General features: G+C 46.3%; 3 protein-coding genes across 4 annotated transcripts; 2 read left to right on the forward strand and 1 right to left on the reverse strand.

Moving 5' to 3' along the window:
- Positions 1 to 1,830: 1,830 nt before the first annotated feature.
- Positions 1,831 to 7,227, forward strand: mus81 (MUS81 structure-specific endonuclease subunit). The gene is made up of 17 exons (XM_030088078.1): positions 1,831 to 1,900; positions 1,985 to 2,187; positions 3,061 to 3,190; positions 4,025 to 4,095; positions 4,220 to 4,342; positions 4,459 to 4,539; positions 4,619 to 4,707; positions 4,782 to 4,949; positions 5,032 to 5,154; positions 5,238 to 5,365; positions 5,861 to 5,973; positions 6,044 to 6,163; positions 6,292 to 6,387; positions 6,479 to 6,604; positions 6,683 to 6,786; positions 6,894 to 6,977; positions 7,062 to 7,227. The coding sequence occupies exons 2-17, from the start codon at positions 2,047 to 2,049 to the stop codon at positions 7,126 to 7,128; spliced, it is 1,764 nt and encodes a 587-aa protein (XP_029943938.1). The 5' UTR covers positions 1,831 to 1,900; positions 1,985 to 2,046; the 3' UTR covers positions 7,129 to 7,227.
- Positions 7,067 to 11,793, reverse strand: tmem185 (transmembrane protein 185). 2 transcript variants are annotated; one of them, XR_003931220.1, is made up of 8 exons: positions 11,597 to 11,793; positions 10,968 to 11,144; positions 10,688 to 10,895; positions 10,522 to 10,605; positions 10,266 to 10,442; positions 10,065 to 10,188; positions 8,133 to 8,910; positions 7,067 to 7,077 (listed from the first exon to the last, which is right to left on the reverse strand). XR_003931220.1 is itself a non-coding variant. In XM_030088095.1 (7 exons), exons 1-7 carry the CDS (start codon positions 11,632 to 11,634, stop codon positions 8,660 to 8,662), a joined length of 1,059 nt encoding a protein of 352 aa, XP_029943955.1. In that variant the 5' UTR covers positions 11,635 to 11,793; the 3' UTR covers positions 7,347 to 8,659. The 2 variants fall into 2 exon arrangements, 1 of the variants encoding a protein (XP_029943955.1); XM_030088095.1 differs by lacking the exon at positions 7,067 to 7,077 and having other exon boundaries at positions 7,347 to 8,910.
- A 328-nt stretch (positions 11,794 to 12,121) lies between these two features.
- LOC115385970 (type I phosphatidylinositol 4,5-bisphosphate 4-phosphatase-A-like) lies at positions 12,122 to 15,363 on the forward strand. Its single transcript, XM_030088100.1, has 7 exons — positions 12,122 to 12,386; positions 12,956 to 13,137; positions 13,452 to 13,558; positions 13,635 to 13,746; positions 13,902 to 13,954; positions 14,955 to 15,045; positions 15,125 to 15,363. The coding sequence occupies exons 1-7, from the start codon at positions 12,296 to 12,298 to the stop codon at positions 15,266 to 15,268; spliced, it is 780 nt and encodes a 259-aa protein (XP_029943960.1). The 5' UTR covers positions 12,122 to 12,295; the 3' UTR covers positions 15,269 to 15,363.
- The last annotated feature ends 7,008 nt before the right edge of the window (positions 15,364 to 22,371 follow it).

Raw genomic sequence — 22,371 nt, forward strand, 5'->3', positions numbered from 1 at the left:
CAGTAATTATTCATCCCGGGCCGAGCTGGCAGGGTGAGGCTGGATTCCTGCTCTCTGTCGGGTCTTGTCGGAGGATTCCTGTGTGCAGGCTTCAGCCTGAGGATACAGGGGGGAGGACTGAAGTGACAGCCACATAACGGTCTTCACAGGCATCCTGCACATGGAATCCCACGCTATGAGTCAAGAAGAGCTGTACCGGCTCAAACGTCCAAAGAAAACCCTTTAAATATATCGAAGATTACGTATACATGACAAAAAACTGTATTTTATTCCCTTTGAAACAGAAACAAGCAGTCCGTTGTTGAAACTGAGACTGGTTTAACCAACGTCACCAACAGAATTAAAGGAGCAGGAAAAAGAAGAACAACAAAAGTGAGGCGAAAAGAACAACAAACTAGCAGGGCATGTTTTCTGTAACATATCAACTTACAGGATACATGCAAAACAACATAGACTACATAAAGTTTGGGATATTTGGCTTTCGGATTAAATTTATGGAAATAAAAAAGTGAAATTATAGCATGAAAGTGGAACATTTCAGTAGAAGGTGGTTTCCTCATCTCAAACAGTGTAAGTGTAAGAGTCAACAACAGTGACGAGCAGACCTCAATTAAACATGTCCATGTCTTAATAACTTGTCATGTGATTCTGAGCATCAGTTCCAGCTTGACAACAACGTCTCCTGCTGTTCACAGCTGGACTAACTCCATGCGGAAAGGTATCAAGCTCTTCTTGAGGGGCGGATCTGAGGTTTTTGAGGTTCTGTGTACAGAGTTGCCGGCTGATCCCAGAGGTTTTCTGAGAGGTTCCGGTGTGAAGAGAGTACAGGTCACTTTATTTGAGCTACCTCAGTCTCCAGCAGCCGTTCACAGGTGATGCCACCTAAATGAGCAGGAGCACTGTGACCCATGAAGATGAAGATGTGTTGTTCATGCAGGGGCCCAATGACTGGATTAATGATGTTCTTCATAATACCAATAAGTCTACTCCAAGTTCATTTTATTAAGAATAATTTTATGTACAGCTATACTAATAGGGAAGGAGCTATCAATCTGTCAATCCTTTCCGTGTCCGGGCCGGGTGAGGTTTCCTGTGTTGAGTCAAATTAAGCCGCAGGCTCCACTCCTGGTGGTGCCCTTCCGTCAATTCCTTTAAGTTTCAGCTTTGCAACCATACTCCCCCCGGAACCCAAAGACTTTGGTTTCCCGGACGCTGCGTAGTGAATGTGCGGATTATAACGTGTCCACCAAAGTGTTTTGGGATTGTTGGATTTTGTATTTGATGAGTTTGACGAGGGGAAGCAAAAATACCATCCACTTCCATTCTGTCCGTCCCGAAAACCTTCCCCAACTCACCTCTGAATAAACAATAGCTCACCCTCACAAAAAAAGTAAGTATGCTGTTCAAAATGAATCAGGAATTGTGCTAAATGGGCCAATTTGCCAAAATGTGAAAGTATCCCTTTAAGTGTAGGAGAAGTCTACAAATTATTATTAATTGTATTTATATGAACCTTCATGCTGATCAATCAGTAAGTAAGTAAGTAAGTAAGTAAGTAAGGGAGAAAGTAAATTTTATTCATATATGACTTTTCACAGATAAAGAAAGACAAAATGTGCTTTATAGTAGAAAAATAAAACACAAGAGACAGTGAAATACAAAAAAAGTTAAAGTTAAACGTCAAGAGCCTTCCTATTTAAAAATGTACTTAAGCTATTTTGTTTTTTTTTTTCAATGGTATTGTACTTTATTTTTCTGCACGTTATTTCCGGTCCCGCCACTAGACGTCACTGTCCAGCCCCGCCCCCTCTGCTGATCACGTGACCGCCGTCACCGCGGAAGTGTTTTGAACGCGGGGCGCCATCAGCCGGGCTGGAGTGAGAACGTGAACCTTTAACGGGTAAACAAAGCATTTAAGTCGCTTTTTACTCCAGTAAATCAACCCACAGGTGGCTCACACCCTCTAACCGCCTCCCCGTATCAGTGAACCGCCACCCAGCGGGCTGCGGGCGGCCTCTCCCTCCTCCCCGGCCTCTCCTGCCAGGCATGCCCGCCTCGGAGCCGGTCCGCCTGGGTCGCAAACGCGTCCTGCCCCGCTGCCCCAACCCGCTGTTCCTCCGCTGGCTCACCGAGCTCCGGGACGAGGCGAGGGAGAAGGGCCTGAAGATCCAGTACACCTATCAGAAGGTACAGCACACGGCTCTGACGGCAGAGAGAACACAGTAAACAAAGAGCCGAACGGAAGAAACACTTCACGAGCCTGAAAATGACAGGTTGGATCAGTACACCACAAAGAGGCTCAAAATGTAGTAAATGTGTTACAAAACAACATAAAATGAGACAAAATCCACTAATTTTAACAGGAATCACCATGGAGTAGCACAGGAAAACTGTCTTTTATTATTTTTTCCTGTAGTTTTCTTTATTCCTTTGTTCATATTGTTTTATGTTTTTTTAAGTTTTAATTTTATTGCCTTTAGTTGTCTGTCATCTTTATCATTGTTGCTTTTGCCTTTGTTTTTGTCACTTTTCTTGTCTTTTCTCTTTTTTTCTGTACTTTGTTGTATTTTCCCTCGTTTTTCTTTAAAAATCTGTTCTCTTGCTATTTTTGTCTCTTTCCCATAGTTTTCTATATTAATTTCTACTTTTTTCTTTGTTTTTCCTGAAGTTTTATTTTTGTCAGTTTTTTCTTCTGTTTACCTTTTTCTTTATTGTCGTCTCTTGTTCTTTTCCCTAAATTTTAATCACCTTTCATGTTTTTTCTAGATTTTTGCCTCTTGTGTTTTTCTACTTGTCTGTTTTGTTGTTTTTCTAGTTGTCCTTGTCACTTTTATTGTTTATTTTTGTGTCTTCTTGCTTTTTTATGTTCTCCTTTTTGAATATGTTCTGTCCAATTTTGTGTTTTCAGAATTTTTCCCTCATGATGTTTTTCTGTATTATTTCTTTCGTTTTTGAAAGTTTTCATAATTTTCTCCTTTTCCCTCTTTTTTAAGTCCTGTTTTTTTTTTTACCTCCATTATAAAACATTTACTTTTTTCTCTCCTCCATTCCTCCTTCCAGGCGATCTGCTCTCTGAATAAATATCCGCTCCCGCTGCAAAACGCCAGAGAAGCAAAGATCCTGCAGAACTTTGGAGACGGGATCTGTAAACTCCTGGACCAGAAACTGGAGAAGTTCTACCGAGAGAATGGTGAGAAGAACATCTGGGTAACATCCACAGAACATCTGGGGGGAAACAAATCAGGAAATTCTCAAGAAATAAACAATTTAAGGAAAAAATGTTGATAAATAGAATTTAATTAAAAAAAAAAAATGAGAATAAGAAATCTTCAGCGCACCTTGCAAAATATCTCATTTAGACACCCCAACTGGCTTGCTGAAAACAAATCTAAGGCAGCGGTGTTAAACATAAGGCCCGTGGACCAAAACCGGACCACAAGAATCCCCGATCGGGTCTACCAAAATTTCCAAGAAAACATTGATTTTCTTTTAAAGCCATTTCTTCAGGGTAGCAGACAAAACACTGAGATATCAGCGACGCTGACTTGAAAGCCAGCTAACTGGCATTAGCCTCAGAGCCCTGCTGCCGGGGTGAGTGTGTAGAAACTCCCCGTTTTCCCAGGCTGCTGCAGAACAGCAGCTCATCTGATGCAGTGGGAAAGCACAATTTTCATTCAGCGCTGTGTACACATCATAAAATAAGATAAGGTTCACCTTTATTCGTCCCACAAGCGGGAAATTGCAGTAATAACAACGAGATTACATTATGACCAAAGGTGGTTCCAGAAAATCCACTGGCAAACAATATTAGATCAACTGGAATATCCATTAAAAGCTAAATGTATTCACATTAACAGGCAGTGGAAAGAGTCGCTGCTCTACACTGTAGCCGCTGACGCAGGCAGACGCTTCAGCCAATCACAACGCGCCACGTCATCAGAAGGCGCTGGAGTCCGGTCAGATCTGGTACCGACGTCGGAAGTCATTTTTGAAAATAATTTCACAGAGCTTCTCTTCTCCGCAGGCTCGGACGCCCCCATCCACTCCCTCCCCGAAGGAGCGCCCCCTGCTGGCCCTGAAGCTCCGCCCACAAAGGTTCCATTATCTTAGCCTTTTTTTTTTCAGCTGTTTTAGCATTTTAGCTGTTTAAATAATGTAAACCGTATCAGCCATTTTTACAGTTTTTTTATAGCTGGTTTAGATGTTTTTCTCTGTGTAGATGAAGGCTGCAAGGGCTGATGGGAAAGCTGGAGGAGGAGGGGGGAGGAAGAGGAGGCCGTATGTTCCTCAGAAGGGATCCGGCGGATACGCCGTCCTGCTGACGCTCTACAGACACTCACAGGCTTGTTTTTTTTTTTCCCTTTGTAACCACATTTTCATGAATTTCTCTATATTTGAGTCGGAGGTGGAAGACGGGCGGTGTGTGTGTGTGTGTGTGTGTGTGTGTTTCCTGTGCAGATCCCGGGAGCTAAAGGCTTCATGTTCAAGCTGGAGCTGCAGTCAGAGGCTCAGCGTCTCTGCGATAAGTCCTTCACCGTGGTGAGTCCCACCTCTCCGCCTCCCGGCGGCCTCCTGCTCCGTCTCCCGTCCGAACCCGTCCCGTTTGCTCCCTCTGCAGCCCGACCCGGGCAGCAAGTACACCGCCTGGTCGTCGGTCAGCACGCTGATCCAGAAGAACCTGCTGGTCAAGACCCACAATCCCGCCAGGTACTCCGGCAGGGCTCCACCGGCAGTCGCAGCCAGGTGTTCGGTCTTAACGGTCGCGGCGTTCCCTCCGTCAGGTTCAGTCTGACGGATGAAGGCCTGGCGTTGGCTGAACGGCTGGAATCAGCAGAGCAGGACAGCAGGAAGGAGGAAGAGGAGGAGGAGGAGGAGGAAGAGGAGGGAGGCGGTCCTGGAGTGGTCGACCTCACATGGAGCGACGACGACAAGGAGGAAGGCAGGACGCCGTGAGTGACCCTGACTAGACTGGATCCAGCATTCATGGCTCCAGAAAGATCTGGTGTCAAACGCTGAAAACGTCTCTTAAAGGTCGCCGACCGCCGGTTTGAGTGAGTTGTGTGACCGCGGCGCCTCCGGCAACCCGGCGGCCCACCGGCTCCTTCCCGGAAGCTACGACATCGTTCTGTGTGTGGACTTCATCGAGACCACGGGGTAAGACTGCAGACCCGATCCCGAAAACCGAACCCCAGCGTGAACCCGGCGTCACTAACTCCCCGCCGCTCTCTGACGGCCAGGGGCAGCAGCCACCGGAAGCAGGAGCTGGTCAAGGAGCTGCAGAGGAACGGCGTCGCCTTCGATGTCCGCAAACTCAACGTGGGAGACTTCCTGTGGGTGGCTCGGGAGAAGGTCGCTCCGCTTCCAGGTGACGCTCAGCGGACCGGGCAGTCCAGAGACTGGTCAGAGACCGAGGGGCGTTCAGGGACCCAAGGGGCGTTCAGGGACTGTTCAGAGACCAAGGGGTGTGCGAAGACCGTTCAGAGACCGAGGGGCATTCAGGAACGGTTCAGAGACCGAGGGGCGTTCAGGAACAGTTCAGAGACCGAGGGGCGTTTAGAGACTGTTTAGATTGGTGTTCAGAACTTTTATAAATATTCGTCATATTTTAGTTTGACCACTATAAAGTTGCGTTCAAAGACTGTTCTGAATGTTGCTAAATTTCCACTTTGGTGATTTTCAGGAGGCGTTCAAGGACCATTACGTTGAATTGTTTTAGATGTTCAGTGACAGTTTATGCACTTGGTCTTTTTCTGAATTGTCGAGGCGTTCAAGGACCACTCTGCCAGGTGGTTTGTTTTGCTATTTCAATGTATCGATTCAACCCGAGGTCAGAACGGCAGTCTGTGTCTTGGTCCTCCAGGTCAGCTGCGAGCGCCCGACAGGACGGAGCTGGTTCTGGACTACATCGTGGAGAGGAAGAGGATGGACGACCTGTGCGGCAGCATCATCGACGGACGCTTCAGGGAGCAGAAGGTCTGAAAAAAGACATCTCACGGCTGGATTCAAGGCGACACAGGAATCAACCGTCCTCTTGCTCCCACAGTTTCGTCTGAAACGCTGCGGCCTCCGCCGGCCCGTCTACCTGGTGGAGGAGTGCGGCTCGGCCGCCTCTCACCTGAGTTTACCTGAATCCACGCTGCAGCAGGCCATCGTCAACACGCAGGTCGCTCTGTTTCCATCTGCTTCAGAACATCGTGAAAGATGGCCGACAAACCCAAACATGAATTACCATCTGAATGACCAGCGGTCCAGACGGTCCCTGAACGCCTCTCGAAATAAATCGTGTTTCAGGTGGTGGACGGTTTCTTCGTGAAGAGAGTTCAGGACGTGAGGGAGTCGGCGGCGTACCTCACCATCATGACCCGCCACCTGACCAAACTCTACCAGGTGGTCTCTCACAGGAGCAGCGCTACTGCTAAGTTAGCATATGGCTAACAGGCCGAGAGAACCTCCCTGAACGCGTTCCGTGTTGTTCCAGAACCGGACGCTGACGTGTCGCTCCAGAGAGCTGCAGGGCGACGCCCACGCCACCGGCGAGGTGGGGACGCCCTGCTGCTCGCTCATGTCCTTCGCAGAGTTCAACCACGGCGCCGTGAAGAACAAGGTGGGCGTGGCTCCCCGCCCCTCTCCCCACCCAGGAAGTCCGTTCCCTGTTCACTTCCTGTTTCCTCCTCCTCCTCAGTGTCAGACAGTGAGGGAGGTGTTCGCCCGGCAGCTCATGCAGATCAGCGGTCTGTCCGGAGACAAGGCGGCGGCCATCTTGCAGCAGTACAGCACGCCCAGCAGGTGACGCCAGCAGGCCGACTTAAAAAATGTAGCCTAGCGCTAACAAAAACTGCATTGCTGAGTTGTTTCTTCCCGCTGTCTCCTATAAACCTCTCTCTGGGTCGTAGTCTGCTCGGCGCCTACCAGCGGTGTTCCAGCGAGTCCGAGAAGGAGAAACTTCTGTCGTCCATCCGGTACGGGAAGCTCAAAAGGTCGGTATTCCGTCTCTTGGTTGGTTCATCTTCCGGCGAGTTCGGGGCGTCGCCTGTTTCACCGCTTCCCATCTGTGTTCGCAGAAACTTGGGTCCAGCTCTGAGCCGAACCGTGTACCAGCTGTACTGCACACAGGGGGCGCTCTCGTGAGCCTTGTAGCTACGCCGCTACGTTCACGTAAACATGCTGCTATTTTTACACAGAGGCTGTAAATTCAAGAATTTTGTACCAATAATAAAGTTTGTTAATGCTAACGTGGGTTTTTCTCGATATGTGGCTAAATCCTGCAACCAACTGCTAATCGATGCTGTTAGCCGGTTATTGGGGTAAGTGGGCGGGGCCTCAGTCAGAAAAAGCTAACGTTCGCGCCATGTTCACTCAGTTTTATTCGAGGTTAATACAAAAAGAACTTGTGACACTTATTTACAGCTGGCAACATAAAGAACACTTTTTTAACCCCGATTAGGTTTAGCACACTTTGCAGGCATTGGTTAATGGGAGAAAGTGGGCGGAGCTTGAATCACAGTAAGAAACAAGTCCTCTGAAGCAGTAAAACCAGAAACACAGAAGACGTGGTTATGTTCAAACGGGTAAAGTTTTGTATTTGCTTGACTGAGCAAATCTCTCTCAAACAGCTCGTTAGTTTACAGCTGGGACAGGTGAGCGGCGATATGCAGGAAGTCTGGAGGTCGCGTTCGGTACGGGGACGATGCTACGCTAGCGCCACATTCAGGGACAGGACGGTACTCGTCCCAAGGAGCAAGTCTTTTCAGAATGAAGTCAGAACAACGGAGCGGAAACAAGTATTTTTTAAAGAATGATCTAAAAAATACTTGTGGAAATGTTTAGAATCCAGATAAATTTGAGAAATTAAAAAAATATATATTTCGAAACAATCAAAATGAGACCATTTGGAGACTAAAACTCAAATATTCAAAATGATGAAAGACTATTAGGGGGAAAAAAATATTTTCACTTCATCCCAAAACTGCAGAACATATTATTTTTTTACTGAACAGGACAGAACACTTTCAGCTTCCACAAGCTGCTGTCACAGCTTTATGTTTTCGAGAAACTGCCAGCATCCGATCCTAAATCCATCCAGACTCTTTAAAAAGCAGGTTCAGCGGTGGAGAGAACGCCGCCGTTTGAACGAGCGTCAGCTGGAAGCGAGGCCTCTTCCGTCCACCGGGTGGCAGTAATGAGACTCACTGCACCACCTACTGGAGCAAAGTGCTATTACAGCAGCTGTGGCTAGCTTGTTGTTTAAAAAAAGAAAAAGACTCTGTGCTGCCAAGTCGCAGTTCTACTGTGGATTCAATGAGTTCTGACTGTTAGCATGAACTCTGGTCCCGAAACTCCACAACTCTTATTTACAAATAAAGAAAAAAAGATGAGGAATAGAAAAACGGAACAAAGTGCTCTGTCTGTCGTCGTCTTGGTGGAGAAACGTTGTCTCTTTTTCTCAGGTTGGTCTTCAATCGGCACAGAGAGGCTAATGGCAGTTCATGCTAACCGAAACGTGGCTTCGATGCAGTTCATTCTGACGGGCCATGTTAGCGTTAGCATTAGCTAACGTGCGACTGAGCCGGAACCTGAAAACCGAGCGGTCGGGAGCGTCTCCTGGTCCCGGGGCCGACGGGGCGTCCCTCCGCCCTCCGGAGCGCCGGCTCGGCCCGGGCTAGTCCGGCATGTCGATGCAGAGCTTGGGCGGAGGGACGAAGTACTTCCCGGGGCTCTGGGTGATCACCACGCCCGTCTTCTTGTGGAACATGGGCGCGATCTTGGGCGGCGGCTCGGGCACGGGTAGGTCGTCGGCCGCCTCGGGGTCCTCGCTGCGCTGCAGGTCATACGACACGTTGCCGTACTCTCGCAGGAAGGGGAGGAGCTCCAACAGGAAGTGGCAGAAGTCTTTACGGATCCCGAACCACCCTGACGGAAAATAAGCCCGTTTTATTTTACAGTTCACTTTTCACAATGTCAACTCTTCATTTAGTGTCTTGTTTACAAATTTGAAGGTAACTAAGAAGTGGAAATGTTCAGATGAACTAATTTAACAAATCTTCTGAGAAAAATTCTGAGAAAATCAAAAATAAAAACCATTTCAGAATCAGAATCATTTAAATTAATTTGTGTGAAATTGAAAGCTTCAGAAAAATTATTTTAATTTTTTAAAACTGAAAGCATACGTTTATTTATTTAAGCAGATATTTGATTTATTCTTTTTTTTTTCATAAAAATGAAATTTTTGAACTAAAATTCACCTTTGCTTAAAGCTCGTGTCCGGAGTTTTGAAAGAGAGAGTTTTTTTTTTAATCCAAAGTCTCAGGTTCCGCCCTCCCTCTACTTTCTTGAGCAACCAAGCCACGCCCCCTTAATTGTGCACGCTATTATCTGTCGGGTGAAAATGAGAGCCTCCGAGTCCTACAGCATCCTCCATGTTTAGCTGTTTACGGTGGATGTTCAGCAGACAGTGGATATATCCGAGGTAAGCGGGGCGGCTGCTGCAGAGCTAACTCTCCTCTGCCTGGGCGAGCGGCCGTGCTCTCTGGCTGCGTGCACACGATGACTGACAACAAGAGAATGCGGAAGCTCGAAATCTATTGGCTGACGCTGACCGGCGCTTTTTCGGATAACATGGGGGTCTATGAGACGAAGGCGGGGCTCATAAATACATTTTTATATTGCTTCATGCTAATATTATATTGTAGTATCGAACCAGACTGACACATTTAAGCTCTGTTGAAAAATGATACATACGTTGGAAACGAACGGAAACTGCGGACACGAGCTTTAAGGTCAAAAATTAATAAATCTAGAGAAGTTGAAAGCTTGAAAAAGTAAACTTTGTGAAATTCATTGATTATTGAACAAAAACCTAAAAGGTCCAAGTGGATTTTCCACATTTTGATTTATTTTTTTTCTAGTCATAAAAAAATGTGAGAGTTTCCAGATGATTGAGGTCAAAACTTACAAATTCCGAGGAATAAAGGTAAATTTCAGTGGAAAGTAAAGATTTGAAAGGAGAAAGCTGCTGACATGCGGTGAACGCAGCAGAAGTAAAGTCGGGAGGAAGTTTCACTCACAGTGGTTTCCTCCCTTCTGGCCGAACGTTGTGGCCATGAGCGTGAGCAGAGACAGCCACAGAGGAACGAACACACACACGTAGCTCAGCTCGTTGTGGTTGTCCAGCTTGTGCACCAGCAGGATCTGTGGAGACACATACACACAGTCACACACCGTCTTTCTCTCACACACACACACACACTAAAACACTCTGAACTGACCTCGAAGGTGAGGAGCGGCACCACGATGGTCATCCAGCTGATCGCCATGGTGATGTGAGTGCGGCGCTGCTCGGCGATGATGTCGATGGAGCGCAGGAAGAGGACCGACCAGATGATGTAGTAGAGGACCACCAGACACAGGAAGGACATGAGGATCCACAGCGGGACGCACACCACCTGCACCGCCACGGGGACACGCTCAGCGGGGCGCCACACAGGAGCAGCAGGACGGCAGAGACGAGACTGAAAAGCTCACCAGCCAGGGCCAGATGATGATCTTGTCCAGCCTCAGAGCGATGAAGATGAACTGCAGGATGTTCACCGAACACAACACCTCCAGCTGGGGGAGGAAGAGGAGGGTCAGCGCGTCGTCGCCGCAGACGAGACGTCGAATCTGATCAGTCGCTCGGGCGCTCTCTCACCTCAAGGGAGCGGTCGTGCCGGAAGCCCCAGACGCACGCCGCCACGGAGACGGGTGACACGAAGAAGAGCGGCATGAAGACGAGCAGCCAGAAGTAGTTCCCCCGGGCCACGCGGTCGCACACCAGCACCTCGAACATCAGCAGCAGGACGTGGAGTCCCACGGCGATCAGCATGGCCTTGAACTCCACGCAGGTTTCCCCCTCAGCCCTGAGAACGCCGGAACAGAGGATCGGAATCGGAACCACCGCCGCCTCCCGCTACGCCGGTGGGAGAGAGTACCTGTACTGAGGGTTGTGGGCCCACACGCCGGTGCCCACCGAGGCGCCGATGATGACCAGCAGCTTCCACAGCCATATGGGGGTGAAGACGGCCCAGTAGCTCCACTGGATGACTCCATCCAGCCGCAGGGACAGCAGCACGGAGAACAGCAGCAGGCACGAGTAGATCAGGAACTTACTGTTGGAGGCAACGAAACAAAACGGAGGATTCATTTTAAAGCTGCACCAATAGCACCTCAAGGTCTCATATTATGCAGTTTCTCAACAATTTAATAAAGTTTACTGATGTGATTGCTTGATATCCATCAGCTGGCACTCTCCAAACAAAACCTGCATCTTTTTCCTCACCAAACGACGCAAAGTACATGTTTTAAATAGAAGCAACTGAAGGACGAGGCAGTGAAATAGATCTACCTTATTATGAATTACACCGTCTTGTTAGCTTAGCTTAGCAGGCCTTTTAAACCCACTGTGAGAATGTATCAGTGTGTTCAGGTGACACTTAACGGTTTGTTCAGGTAGTCAGAGAGGAATATAACCTTTCATCTTAAGATATTTGTGTTGTGTGTGAAAAAGGAAAGCCAAAACGAGCCATGTTGCGGCTAGTTGGAAGCTAAGCTAAGAGCTAACCTGGGGTTGAAGTCCTGGAAGAGTCCTCTTAGATTCATGGTTGCGGGAAAGGCCGCTGGGCTAGCCGACGTTAGAGTCCCCGGTGGTGTCGAACCGGAGCGGGACGCATGGTACTGTCAGTACGGGCAGAGAGCCCTTTCCAACCGGGATCATTCCGGGCTACGCGCTGACCCGAATGTTTTGGGGTTTTTCGATAACTTCCGGTCACGTGACGGGACGAAGACGGCCGAGCTTTGCAAAGGAAGTCGGATGAAAATTAAATGTAAAAAAAAAAACAATAAAACGAAAATCTATGTATATTCCTTTTAAAATTTCTGAAAACATTCTCCAATATATATATTTATATTGTTTTTCTTATTTTATCATTTTTTTTTAAAAAAGTGGGGCATTACCTTTATGTCAGTGACTGAATGCAACTGACCTACCAAGCACACAAACCAATCAGAAGACGCTTTGGATTAGCCCCGCCCCCTGAGAGCTCGTTCATTGGCTGACACCGCTGTCCATCACACGCATGACTCAGATTTCTCTGTCGCGTGACCGATGTTTTCGTTGTGTCTCTTCCGTGTTGCGGTTCCTGGCTGTTTTCGCCGCGTCATGTGGACCTTCAGAGCCGCGCAGTGACCCCCTCGTCCCCCCGCCGGCTGCTTCGAGCGCTCCTCCCCGCGGCTCGTCTCTTCAGGTCCCCGCTGGGAAGCGATGGCGGACGGGGAGCGGTCCCCACTGCTGTCCGAGCAGCACGACGGAACCAGCGGCTACTCCCCCAGCGGATACCCGCCTCAGCCTCACAGTATGTCCGCGGCTTGTGTTCTCTTCAGACGCTTTAAAATCCTGACTGTTATTGAGTCCAAAAACCTCCACAGGGAGACATTTTTTTAAAGATGTCCACCACAAATAGCGTGAAATGTCATTATCACTGTTTCTGACTGGCGACCTAAATGGGTGGACTGGTAGGTGTGTGGTGTAGAGTGGTAGATGTGTAGGTGTGGACTGAACAACTAGGTTAGTAGACTCACTGACATAAGATAGATTTTGGAGTAGACGTCTCGGAATGGACTCATAGACGTGTAGAAATAGACTCAGACACCTTGGAGTCCATTCATAGATATCCAGGAGTAGACTTGTGCCTTGTCACTACTATCCTGTGTATACTCTACTCCTTTATGTCTACTCCTACACGAGTCGAGTCCTGGACGTCTTCAATCCCTTGATTCAATTCCTAGATGTAGTGGTAGAGAGTTTTATTGGTGAAAATGGTGAGATGTGCAGGAAGTTCTTCACCTTCCGTTTCCACCCGAGACGTCGTCATGTAAACGGGGCCTAATCGTTCTGATAAATCTCCGTCCCTCACCTGTCCAGGTTTGCCGCCGTTCCCCAGCTCGGTGGCGCCGGGCGAGCCGCCGCCGCCGTACTCGCCGCACGGCAGCCCGGACAGCAGCAGCGCCCCGGTCATCAGCTGCCGGGTGTGTCAGAGCGCCATCTCCGTGGAGGGGAAGACCCACCAGCACGTGGTGAAGTGCGGCATCTGCAACGAAGCCACGGTGAGCCGGCCCTCTGTCAGGAGTCCTCCGAGATTCACCCTGACCTGCAGGTCACACAGGTCACACAGGTCTCCCACTTTTCACCAGATCATCAGATTCCTCGCAGAGGTACTTCTGTAGACGTGCAGAGGTAGACTCTTAGATGTTGAGGACTAGACTTGTAGACCTATAGGAGTAGATTCATAGATGCTCAGACATGGAGGATCAGATGAGTAAGAGTGAATTGTCTTTAATGATACTGTGACCACACACACTTTTGAACAGTTTCAATCAGATTTGTCTCACATCTCTGTATCCCTCCGTCCTTCCTGCAGCCGATAAAGAACGCTCCCGTGGGGAAGAAGTACGTCCGCTGTCCCTGTAACTGCCTGCTGATCTGCAAGGTCACGTCTCAGAGGATCGCCTGTCCCAGACCGTACTGGTGAGACGGCGGCCGTGTTCTCTCTGGTGTCAGTGCTCCTGAGCTCCAGTAACCGTCCTGAACGTTGTCTTGACAGTAAACGCGTCATCAACCTGGGGCCGGTCCACATCGGCAGGGACAGTCCCGAACCGCAGCGTCAGCCCGTCGGCGTCAGGGTCATCTGTGGACACTGCGCCAACACCTTCCTGGTGAGTTTCACCGCCGCAAATTCATGTTGCTAAGTTTTGAACAAGTGGGAGTTTGATTGCAGAGACTGAAGAAAATCCCCATCAAGTGCAGTTTACTGTGAGCTCTTGATGTGGCACACAGTTACATACCTGTGTGTGTGTGTTTTGTCTCTCAGTGGACAGAGTTTTCAGACCGCACCCTGGCTCGATGTCCGCACTGCCGTAAAGTGTAAGTATTTACATGCCGTTTGTCACCAGTTTCCCCATCTCTCACACACACTGAAAACCCTCGGCTGCTTTTGAATGAACGGTGGGAACTTCAGGTCCTGCTTACTCAACTTTTCAAGTGAAGACACATTTTAGTTCTCTGCTCAGAAGAGTTTTTACATTCAGAGGGAAATGCTGAAAGTGCATTTTTCATGTTGGGCCACTGGTGGGAGCTACCACTGATGTCTGCTCACAGTCAACTTTGAAAGTCCATTAAAGTAACTTTCTTCATCGTTTTAGTTCACTCTGTAATGTATCAGTTGTTTGTGAAAACAACAAAGTGTCTCCACTTGTGATCCACATAATGGCAGAAGAAATGTAATAATAATCTAATAATCTTCTTTGGAAAAGCTGTGAAATTCAAGAGTGAACAGAAAACACAACATTCCTTTAATCTGAAAGGACAGAACCTTTTACTGTGATTCGAGCATTTCAGAAAGGTTTCATTTTCCCCGTTTACACTGAGCTGAAGCATTTAAAAACATTTTCACTTTTAAAGTCATTTTTTAAAAAAAAAATATTTCCATAAAGTCCTGCAGCCAAAAAATTTAGTTTTAAAAAAGTTCTCTTTCCATTGGGTTACACTTTAGAACACTTTAGAACCTGTTGACAAAACATAAAGTTCCATTTGAAAAGTTCAATATTCAAAGTGCAGTTTTCAAAAAGTTCTGTTTTCACAAAGTTCTACTTCAGGAGCCATTTTCTAAAAGTTATGTTTTCAAAATGTTTCATTTAAAAAAAAAAGTTAAAAAAATATTCCAGTTTGGAATCCCTTTTGGGAAAATTACATTTTCGACGAGATCCATCATGGGAGCTGTTTTCAATAGTTAGCATTTTCTAAAAGCTCCACCTCGAAAGTTGTTTTCAGTGACTCTGAGCACCGTCACAAAAGCAGATCCCCAAAACCAAACCGAGCCACGCCTCCATTATTCCTCACTGTGGGCGTGGCTTGTGCCTTCCAGCTCTTCCATTGGCCGGCGGTACCCCAGGCGGCGGAGCCTGCTGTGCTTCCTGCTGTTCGTGGTGCTGGCGGCCTCCACGGCCGGACTCCTGGTGCGTACCTGGTCTTCTGTCCCTGCGAGCCCGCCCCCCCCCCTCCTCTGTCCAGACTCTGAGGCCCTCCTCTGTGCAGGTGGGGACCTGGACCCCCGCCAAGGACTCCAAGGCGATCTACGTGGCGTGGGTGCTGCTGGCCGCGCTCACGCTCTTCGTCCTGGCCCGGACCGTCTACTGGAGGTGTCTGAAGATCAGCGACCCCATTTCCAACGTGACGTAGAGGCAGCATGGAGAGAGGAGGTGAGAGAGAGAGAGAGAGGGCCGGAGGGAGGAGAGCAAACCTTTAACGTCACGTCCGCGGCGAAAGACGGCCGGAGGAAGACGGCCGGGGTCGGCTCCTCTCCATCAGGCTTTCAGGATATCATTTGGAAATAAATGTTTTTTCATTTTTATTTGATTTGCATTCCAGACTGATTTTCACAGAAATGGTTGAATACGCAGGATGTAATCCGCTCAGCTTTGAGGAAAACATGATAAAGGTGGGAATAAATAAGAAACAAACAAAGGGAAAAAAAACTCTGTGATGGCGAAAACTGCTCAAGCCATTGAGGGAAAAATACAGCAACAATAAAACAGGCAAGATGTATGAAGTGACTAAAGCATGAAAATAAAACTGTTTCAAAGGTGACCACAGCAGCTAAAAATGTAATGTAATATATCTAAATTATACCTCATTAATGCATTATTTTTCCTATGTATTGCAATTGTTTTATTTTCAATGTCTTTGGGTTTGTTTTTTCTTGATTTCGGATGATTAGCATATCTTCGTGGCTCTGGACAAATTCCATTTGGTGGAAATTCACCAAAATATCTGTTTTAGTGATAAAGGCTGCAAACGTCTGGACTACACCATTTAATGGCATTTATATGAAATAAAAGCAAAAAAAAATCAAAATCAGACTTAAAGAAACTCTAAATGTGTCGCATTTCTGATAAAATATCTCTGAAGATCAACAGTCATGTTTTCCAGATTTCCAAATTTAAGCTCCAATAAAACGATTTTAAAAGTTTCTCTCAGTTTTAGCATCAAAACTGAGAGAAAATCATAGTAATGTGTTTGATGACTCTGTACTGTATTGATCCACCCGTCCCACGGAGGAGCGTCTGTCGATACGCCAAATTATAACGGAGAAATTCCACACGGGCTGGACTTATCTGAGCGTCCATCCACTGAATCATGAGACTGTCAAAAACAGGAAGTGACCCAGTGTGCTCAGCTTGCTTCATGAAGGGTCGGCGAGGAAAATAATTCACTAAAGCCCCGTTTACATGTTTTCAAGCTTTGCAGAAACACACCGTCTCCATGGAAACGAGTGAAAATGCAGCTTTGCTAAAATACTCGGTTTCCATGGAAACGAGTGAAAATGCAGTTTTGCAAGAACACTCGGTTTCCATGGGAACGGGTGACAATGCAGCTTTGCAAAAATGCTCTGTCTCCATGGGAATGAGTGACAATGCAGTTTTGTAAAAACACTCCGTTTCCATGGAAACGGTTGCAAATGGAGCTTTTTGAAAATGCTCCGTCTCGCATGAAATGGAGTGAAAATCCTGTGTCTCAACAGAAATTAGGAAAATGCACCTTTTTGCCTGAAATGTTGCATAAACACGAACCTTCTGAAACGGAGAGTAAAACGACGTCGTGTAAACGCAAATCATTCCTTCAAAAGTAAATGCAAAATGTTTCTTCAACCGAAATGGTAAAAACTGCGATTGACTGGAAGCGGGGTCTTTTAAAGGATTTCTCGCCATTCATCCATCCCATAATACCAGAAGAGCAGCTCAGATTTCTCAGTTCTCTGCTTCCGGCTCTTTGATGTGGAAACCCTGGGATCTCCTTCCACCCTTTAAAGCTATTTTTTTGTAAACCTGCTCTGATTCCAGAGGTGGACTTGCAGAGCGCGTGACTCACGGCCAGTTTCAGCAGATTCAGGGGAAGTTGGATCAGTGAGGGACGAAGCGGTTCGGGTGGGGTTGGGGGGGGGTTCCTCTTCCTCTTCCTCATGAAGGAGCGGCGAAATACGAAGTTGAAGCGAGTTAATTATGTTATATTGCGATCTCACACAGGGCTCATGGAGCGCGTTTCTCCACCTCAGATACAGATTTAAACCACTGGAAGCACACTTTTAACCCTTCCTTCCTCTGTTTTGTGTGGATTTCTCTGTGAAAGTGTAAATATTCTCCGTGGAAGTGGATCGTTTGATGAACATACCTGCTAACTGTGAATCGCGTTGCACTACATTGTACTGATGTCCTCCTCTGTGTCGATGTCGATGTTCTCCCGCTGGATTGATTTGGTTTGTTCCTCTTTTTGTATATTGTGAAACAAAGTTGTACTTTTAACAAGGTCGCCTGACTGGTCTGTGCCTCTTCATTTCTCTCCACTTCTTTTTTAATTTACAGCATATTTTCATCTAAACACCTGAAGCGTCCAGAGAAGACTCCTTCAGAGTGCTGCATACTCTGGAACAGTCGCTGTTTGAGGGATTATACATGTTCAATATGGCAGTCAGATTAACTCAGTATTTTATGAGAAGTGGACTCACTTCATTCGCTAATAAAATTACATTAACTTAACTTCTTGTCTCAGATCAAAGGGGTTTTTTTTTTAATGAATTTTTAGTTTTTCTTGGAAGTTCTAACATTTTTATTGGATTTCTGCCTTTTTTTAAAATTGAAACTGTCTTTTTTCTTGGTATTGGGATGTGGATTTATATGAAGATTTATAGAGACTTATATTGTCATGAAGTGACTCTCTCTTTCTCTATATATCTCTGAAATTCAGAATACAATTTCCAGGCCCTGGAAAAGTTTTAGTTCTTACATTTTGTCTTAGTAAGTCATGGCAGTACAGATGCCATAATTGATTCTATAGCAATGATTAATATTGTCAAATAGGCTATATTATTGGTACTGTTTCAGTGGTACATGAGAAGTCATGAAGGGTCTGATTTTCACTTCTGGGAATGAGCGGCCGTCAACATTGAATGTAAGAATAAATAGGATAAAAAAGGTTTCAATGAACCCAAATGCAGACACGAGCCGGCTGGAGTCAAAACAAGTGCCGGAGGGTTGTCCACAACAGTTCAAAAACCAGAGAGACAGATCCATGGACAGATACAGGAGACAACAGGTGGCGGACATCAAGACAAGGGGAACCAGGGAGGTATAATTTGTGAGAAATTATTGCTTTAATAATCAATTATCTGTTGTTTTATGTGAAATACTAGCAGATGGACATACACTGATAATATTTTAAAACAGCAAATATTTTCTAATGACAAAAGATCTTACGTTTGAATACTGGAATAAAAATACATTTTAGTGAAGGTTTGTTTTGGTCACGGAAATCTGGTGAGAAGTTACGGAAAAGCCACTGAAAAGTCAGAGGTGAAAAAGTGTATGAACCTCTCTCTTTCTCACTCTCTTTAGCTTTCCTCCTTCACTCTCACTCCTGACTGTAGATGTTTGTGTAATTACAACTATGGGCCACCAGAGGTCAGTATTAGCTGATACTGACTGCTGAGCAGTTTCATAAAGATGATGGACGTGTGTGTGTTTTTGTGTTTATCGTGTGTTTTTGTGAGTTTACTGTCTGTGTGGATGTCTGTTTTTGTTTACGGTTGTAGTTTTTGTTTTTGTTTATGTGATTGTGAGTACTCTGCATATATGTGTGTGTATTATGCGTTGTGTTTTTGAGTGTCTCCATCTCTTGTTTTATGTTGTGTGTGGTCTGCTCTTCTTGTCTATCTCATAACTCTTTATCTTGGCCGTGGTTAGGTTTTTTTTTCAAAAAGCTGCATTTTCTCCCCCATTTACACAGAGAACAAACGGAGGCGCTTTTGAAAAGTTCCGTTTACCCCTGTTTCCACAGAGACGGAGTCTGAGCATTCTGAAATTCCACCTTGGAAACTTTTCCAAAAAATTGCATTTTTCATGGCTCCGAGTATTGTTGTCGTGTAAACAGACTCTCAAAATGCAACAAAAGTTTTGCATTTTCACTCAAAAGCCTGCTGCCTTGTAAATGCGTCAAGAATCAAAGTGATTGGGTTCAGGTGGTTTAACAGCAGCTGAAATCAGCAGCTTCTCAATTCTACTTCTGATTTCTGTTGGACTGTCAGGTTGATGGTACAACTTTAATGAAGCAGTTTTACCTCCCTCTCTCTCCCTCTCTCTCCCTCTCTCTCTCTCTCTCTCTCTCTCTCTCTCTCTCTCATGCCTGTGTAGCCCACCCCCCCTCCAGCTGCTGCCTGGTAGAGGCGGGTGTAGTGTACTGTCGTCCAGTGTTCCTCTTGGTTTGCCTTCAGTCTCTCGTGGCTCAAATCCCAAAGAGTCACCGATGGCTTAACCCTGATGAGATCCTGAAACACTCCATTCCTGGGACACCTTAACTTGAGAATGTCTGGAATTCTGGGATACTGACACTAATGGACAGCTATTGGAAAACTAGGGAACATTTGCTCACCCCGCTTTTAGTATTTATTCGCCTCTTTCCAGTGGATTAATCTTGGGATTTGCGTCATTCCTGCGGGAGGAACACCTCGGAACGTGTGGATGAGCGGCTGAGAGATTTGTGGAGAAGTTGCGTGAATAAATGTGTTTGTGTGTTCGTGGCCATGTTGGAGGAAAAGAAGGTTCGGGGTTTTCGCCAACAGAGCAGAACCTCGAAGGTCGGCGGCAGCGCCAACCAGAAGTCCGAGAAGGGTAAAAGCAAACTCATCTCGGGCGACGGGCCCGACGCCGCTAACACCGCTCCACACAGGTGAGTTTTGAACGACTCAGTTCTGAACACCGTTCAGGAAGAATTGTGGAACCAGATTCCATTGACACTTCACAGCTAAAATGTGTCAGTACTTCTTCCCTATAGGAGGTCACTTTTTCTTTCCCGACACTTGTTTTCAACAGAAAAAGTTTGGGTAATAAATTAGCAAGATTGTTATTTGATTTCATAAAAATGTGAAGCATTACTTTTTCTGTGCTCACTGGATACTCATGCAGATGGCTCTTCACGCTATCCTTGGTGCTGGCTGACAGACTATACCACTCTACCCCGGATACATCAGGTCCAGGAAAGCTCAGTAACAGATTAATGATGCTGTTGGGTGTTGGATATACAAGTACGCTAACGGCGAACAGCTCCAGGACCTGACAACACAAGACCGTCTTTCCAGAAACATGTCCTGGGTTTGCAAGTACGCAATAACGTTCCCACAGAATCCAGGAAGAGGATTGACGGTCTGCTTTGTAATGCTGGCACAATCTGAGATGTAGCATCTGAAGATACAGTGTTGCTTGTCACCATACCTTTTCCACTTAAGTGTTGACAGCTTGTCAAGCGATATCTGAAGCAGATTTTCAGGTTTTAAGTGGATAAGTTGGAACCAGTGCTGTTACTGTGCGCTGACCCTTAAAAGCTACGATTGTCCTTCAGTTCATCAATACATTATGATTGGACACCCTCATATTGATCCATATTACAAATCTGGGATATCTGGCATTTCTCCAGCAAGCAAGCTATGTTGTTCCTTAAAGTCCTGTTTCCTATTGATGTCGCAACTTTTCTAGAGATACGTGTAGCAGAATAACACCTGTCACTAGTTGGAGCCTGTGTCGTGTGCCGGTGGATCACAGCATGCATGAGAAAGGGAAGCCCTGTTTACCCGACAACATCTTCAAGTGAAACAGCAAAGCTTTTCTTGCATCTCAGGTGAATGTTTCCAACGGACGTTTTGCATTTTCACTCGAAAACGTTGTGTACACGAGGCCCGAGGCAGCCGCATTCTCCCTCCGCCATGTGGGCATACGGGACAATTAGCACGTGTGAAATAGTGCTTTGGTATTAACCCTGGCCGGCAGTGCTGACCCTCAAGCTAAAACAAGACGCCAACTGTATGTGACAGGGCCGGACATGTATGTGCCGGCGTCCCATCTGTCTAAATCTGAGGCTTTAAGAGTTTTCTTCAGCTATGCGCGTCACGCGAGCACGCCGCTGTGGTAAGAGGCGCCAGCTGACATGTGTTCAGGGGTCGCCAACACCTTTCTAGAGATTTATCCAAGCAATTTAAGTTAAACTAGGCATTTAAAACAATTATTTGTCAAGACAACTGAAGAGTGGAATCAACCGCAGATGGTACGACTGACTGTGGGAAGCAACAGGCGAATAAATGTATCAATCAATCAAAAAAAAAAAAGTGTACCAAAAGTACATTTTAAGAAAATAACTAGACAAACAAAGGTAAAACTGGCATGGAGAACTGGAAAAAGCAAAGGTGGTAGAGCAAATACGGTATACAACCGTCCCTCCAGGAATCTGCAATGTTGTGATGTTACAACAATTAATGCAAACTGAACAAATCTCCCAGAATTATGTGTGACCTTGCAATTGCAGATAAAAATCATGCAAAACAATTCTCTGATGTTCTTCATCAAAGTGGGGAGAGACTGTTTTCCACCCATTGTAAAAGCTATCGTGATGGACAATTGAAAAGTCACCGACTGACGAACACTTTTCCGTGAGACATCTGAGAATTGCTGAAACAAGCAGAGCGCAGACCCGACGGATCACTTTAATGGAGTCATTCAGATCTGTTGGAAGCCCCTGACTCCCGGGAAATAGGGATTTTTTTCATGATAAAGGCTTCCAACGTCCAGGTGGGACCGAAGCTACATTCACACTGCAGGTCTTGATGCTCAACTCCAGTTTCCTCCTGAGGTCTGATTTTTTTGCGTGATCATTCACACTGCTTTTTAAATGCGACCTCCATCAGATTGCAGTCTGGAAATAATACGACCAGACAATGAATGCATGCGCTGAAAAAAGCTTGACATCACGCTGAGTGTGTTTTCAAGAGGTTGTACAATTGGAGCCAATGTAATTTTCATTTTGACAAAATAATGCGGGAAAGAGATTGAGTATAGAGAGAGCACAGCTTCCTTCATTCCAATTCCTCTGGCACAGATTGATGATGTGAAACATATCAGTTACTGACCCCATTTGGTGCCATGTATGACCGAGGCCTGTGTCTGATGTGAGAAAATCAGAATTGTAATGTTCACACGGTCAGAAAACAGACTGGATATGGGTCACTTTTCAGCAGAAAATCAGAACTGGGTTTCATTTGCCTGCAGTGTGAACAGAGCATAACAGTGGTTAGGCGCTTGAAGGATTGGATTTCTGAGTGCTGCTCGCTAACTAATCTCTAAAATAGCAGTTGGCAAAAGCAACTAGAGTTTTATTCATGTTGCAGCCGTCCGCTGGAGCAACACATAACCACTTGCAATCCAACCTTTCAGGTAGTAACCTGCATTGGAAGGCAACTCCACCTT

Source organism: Salarias fasciatus, chromosome 3 (genome assembly GCF_902148845.1).
Source record: "Salarias fasciatus chromosome 3, fSalaFa1.1, whole genome shotgun sequence".
In the NCBI taxonomy this organism is placed as follows: domain Eukaryota; kingdom Metazoa; phylum Chordata; class Actinopteri; order Blenniiformes; family Blenniidae; genus Salarias; species Salarias fasciatus.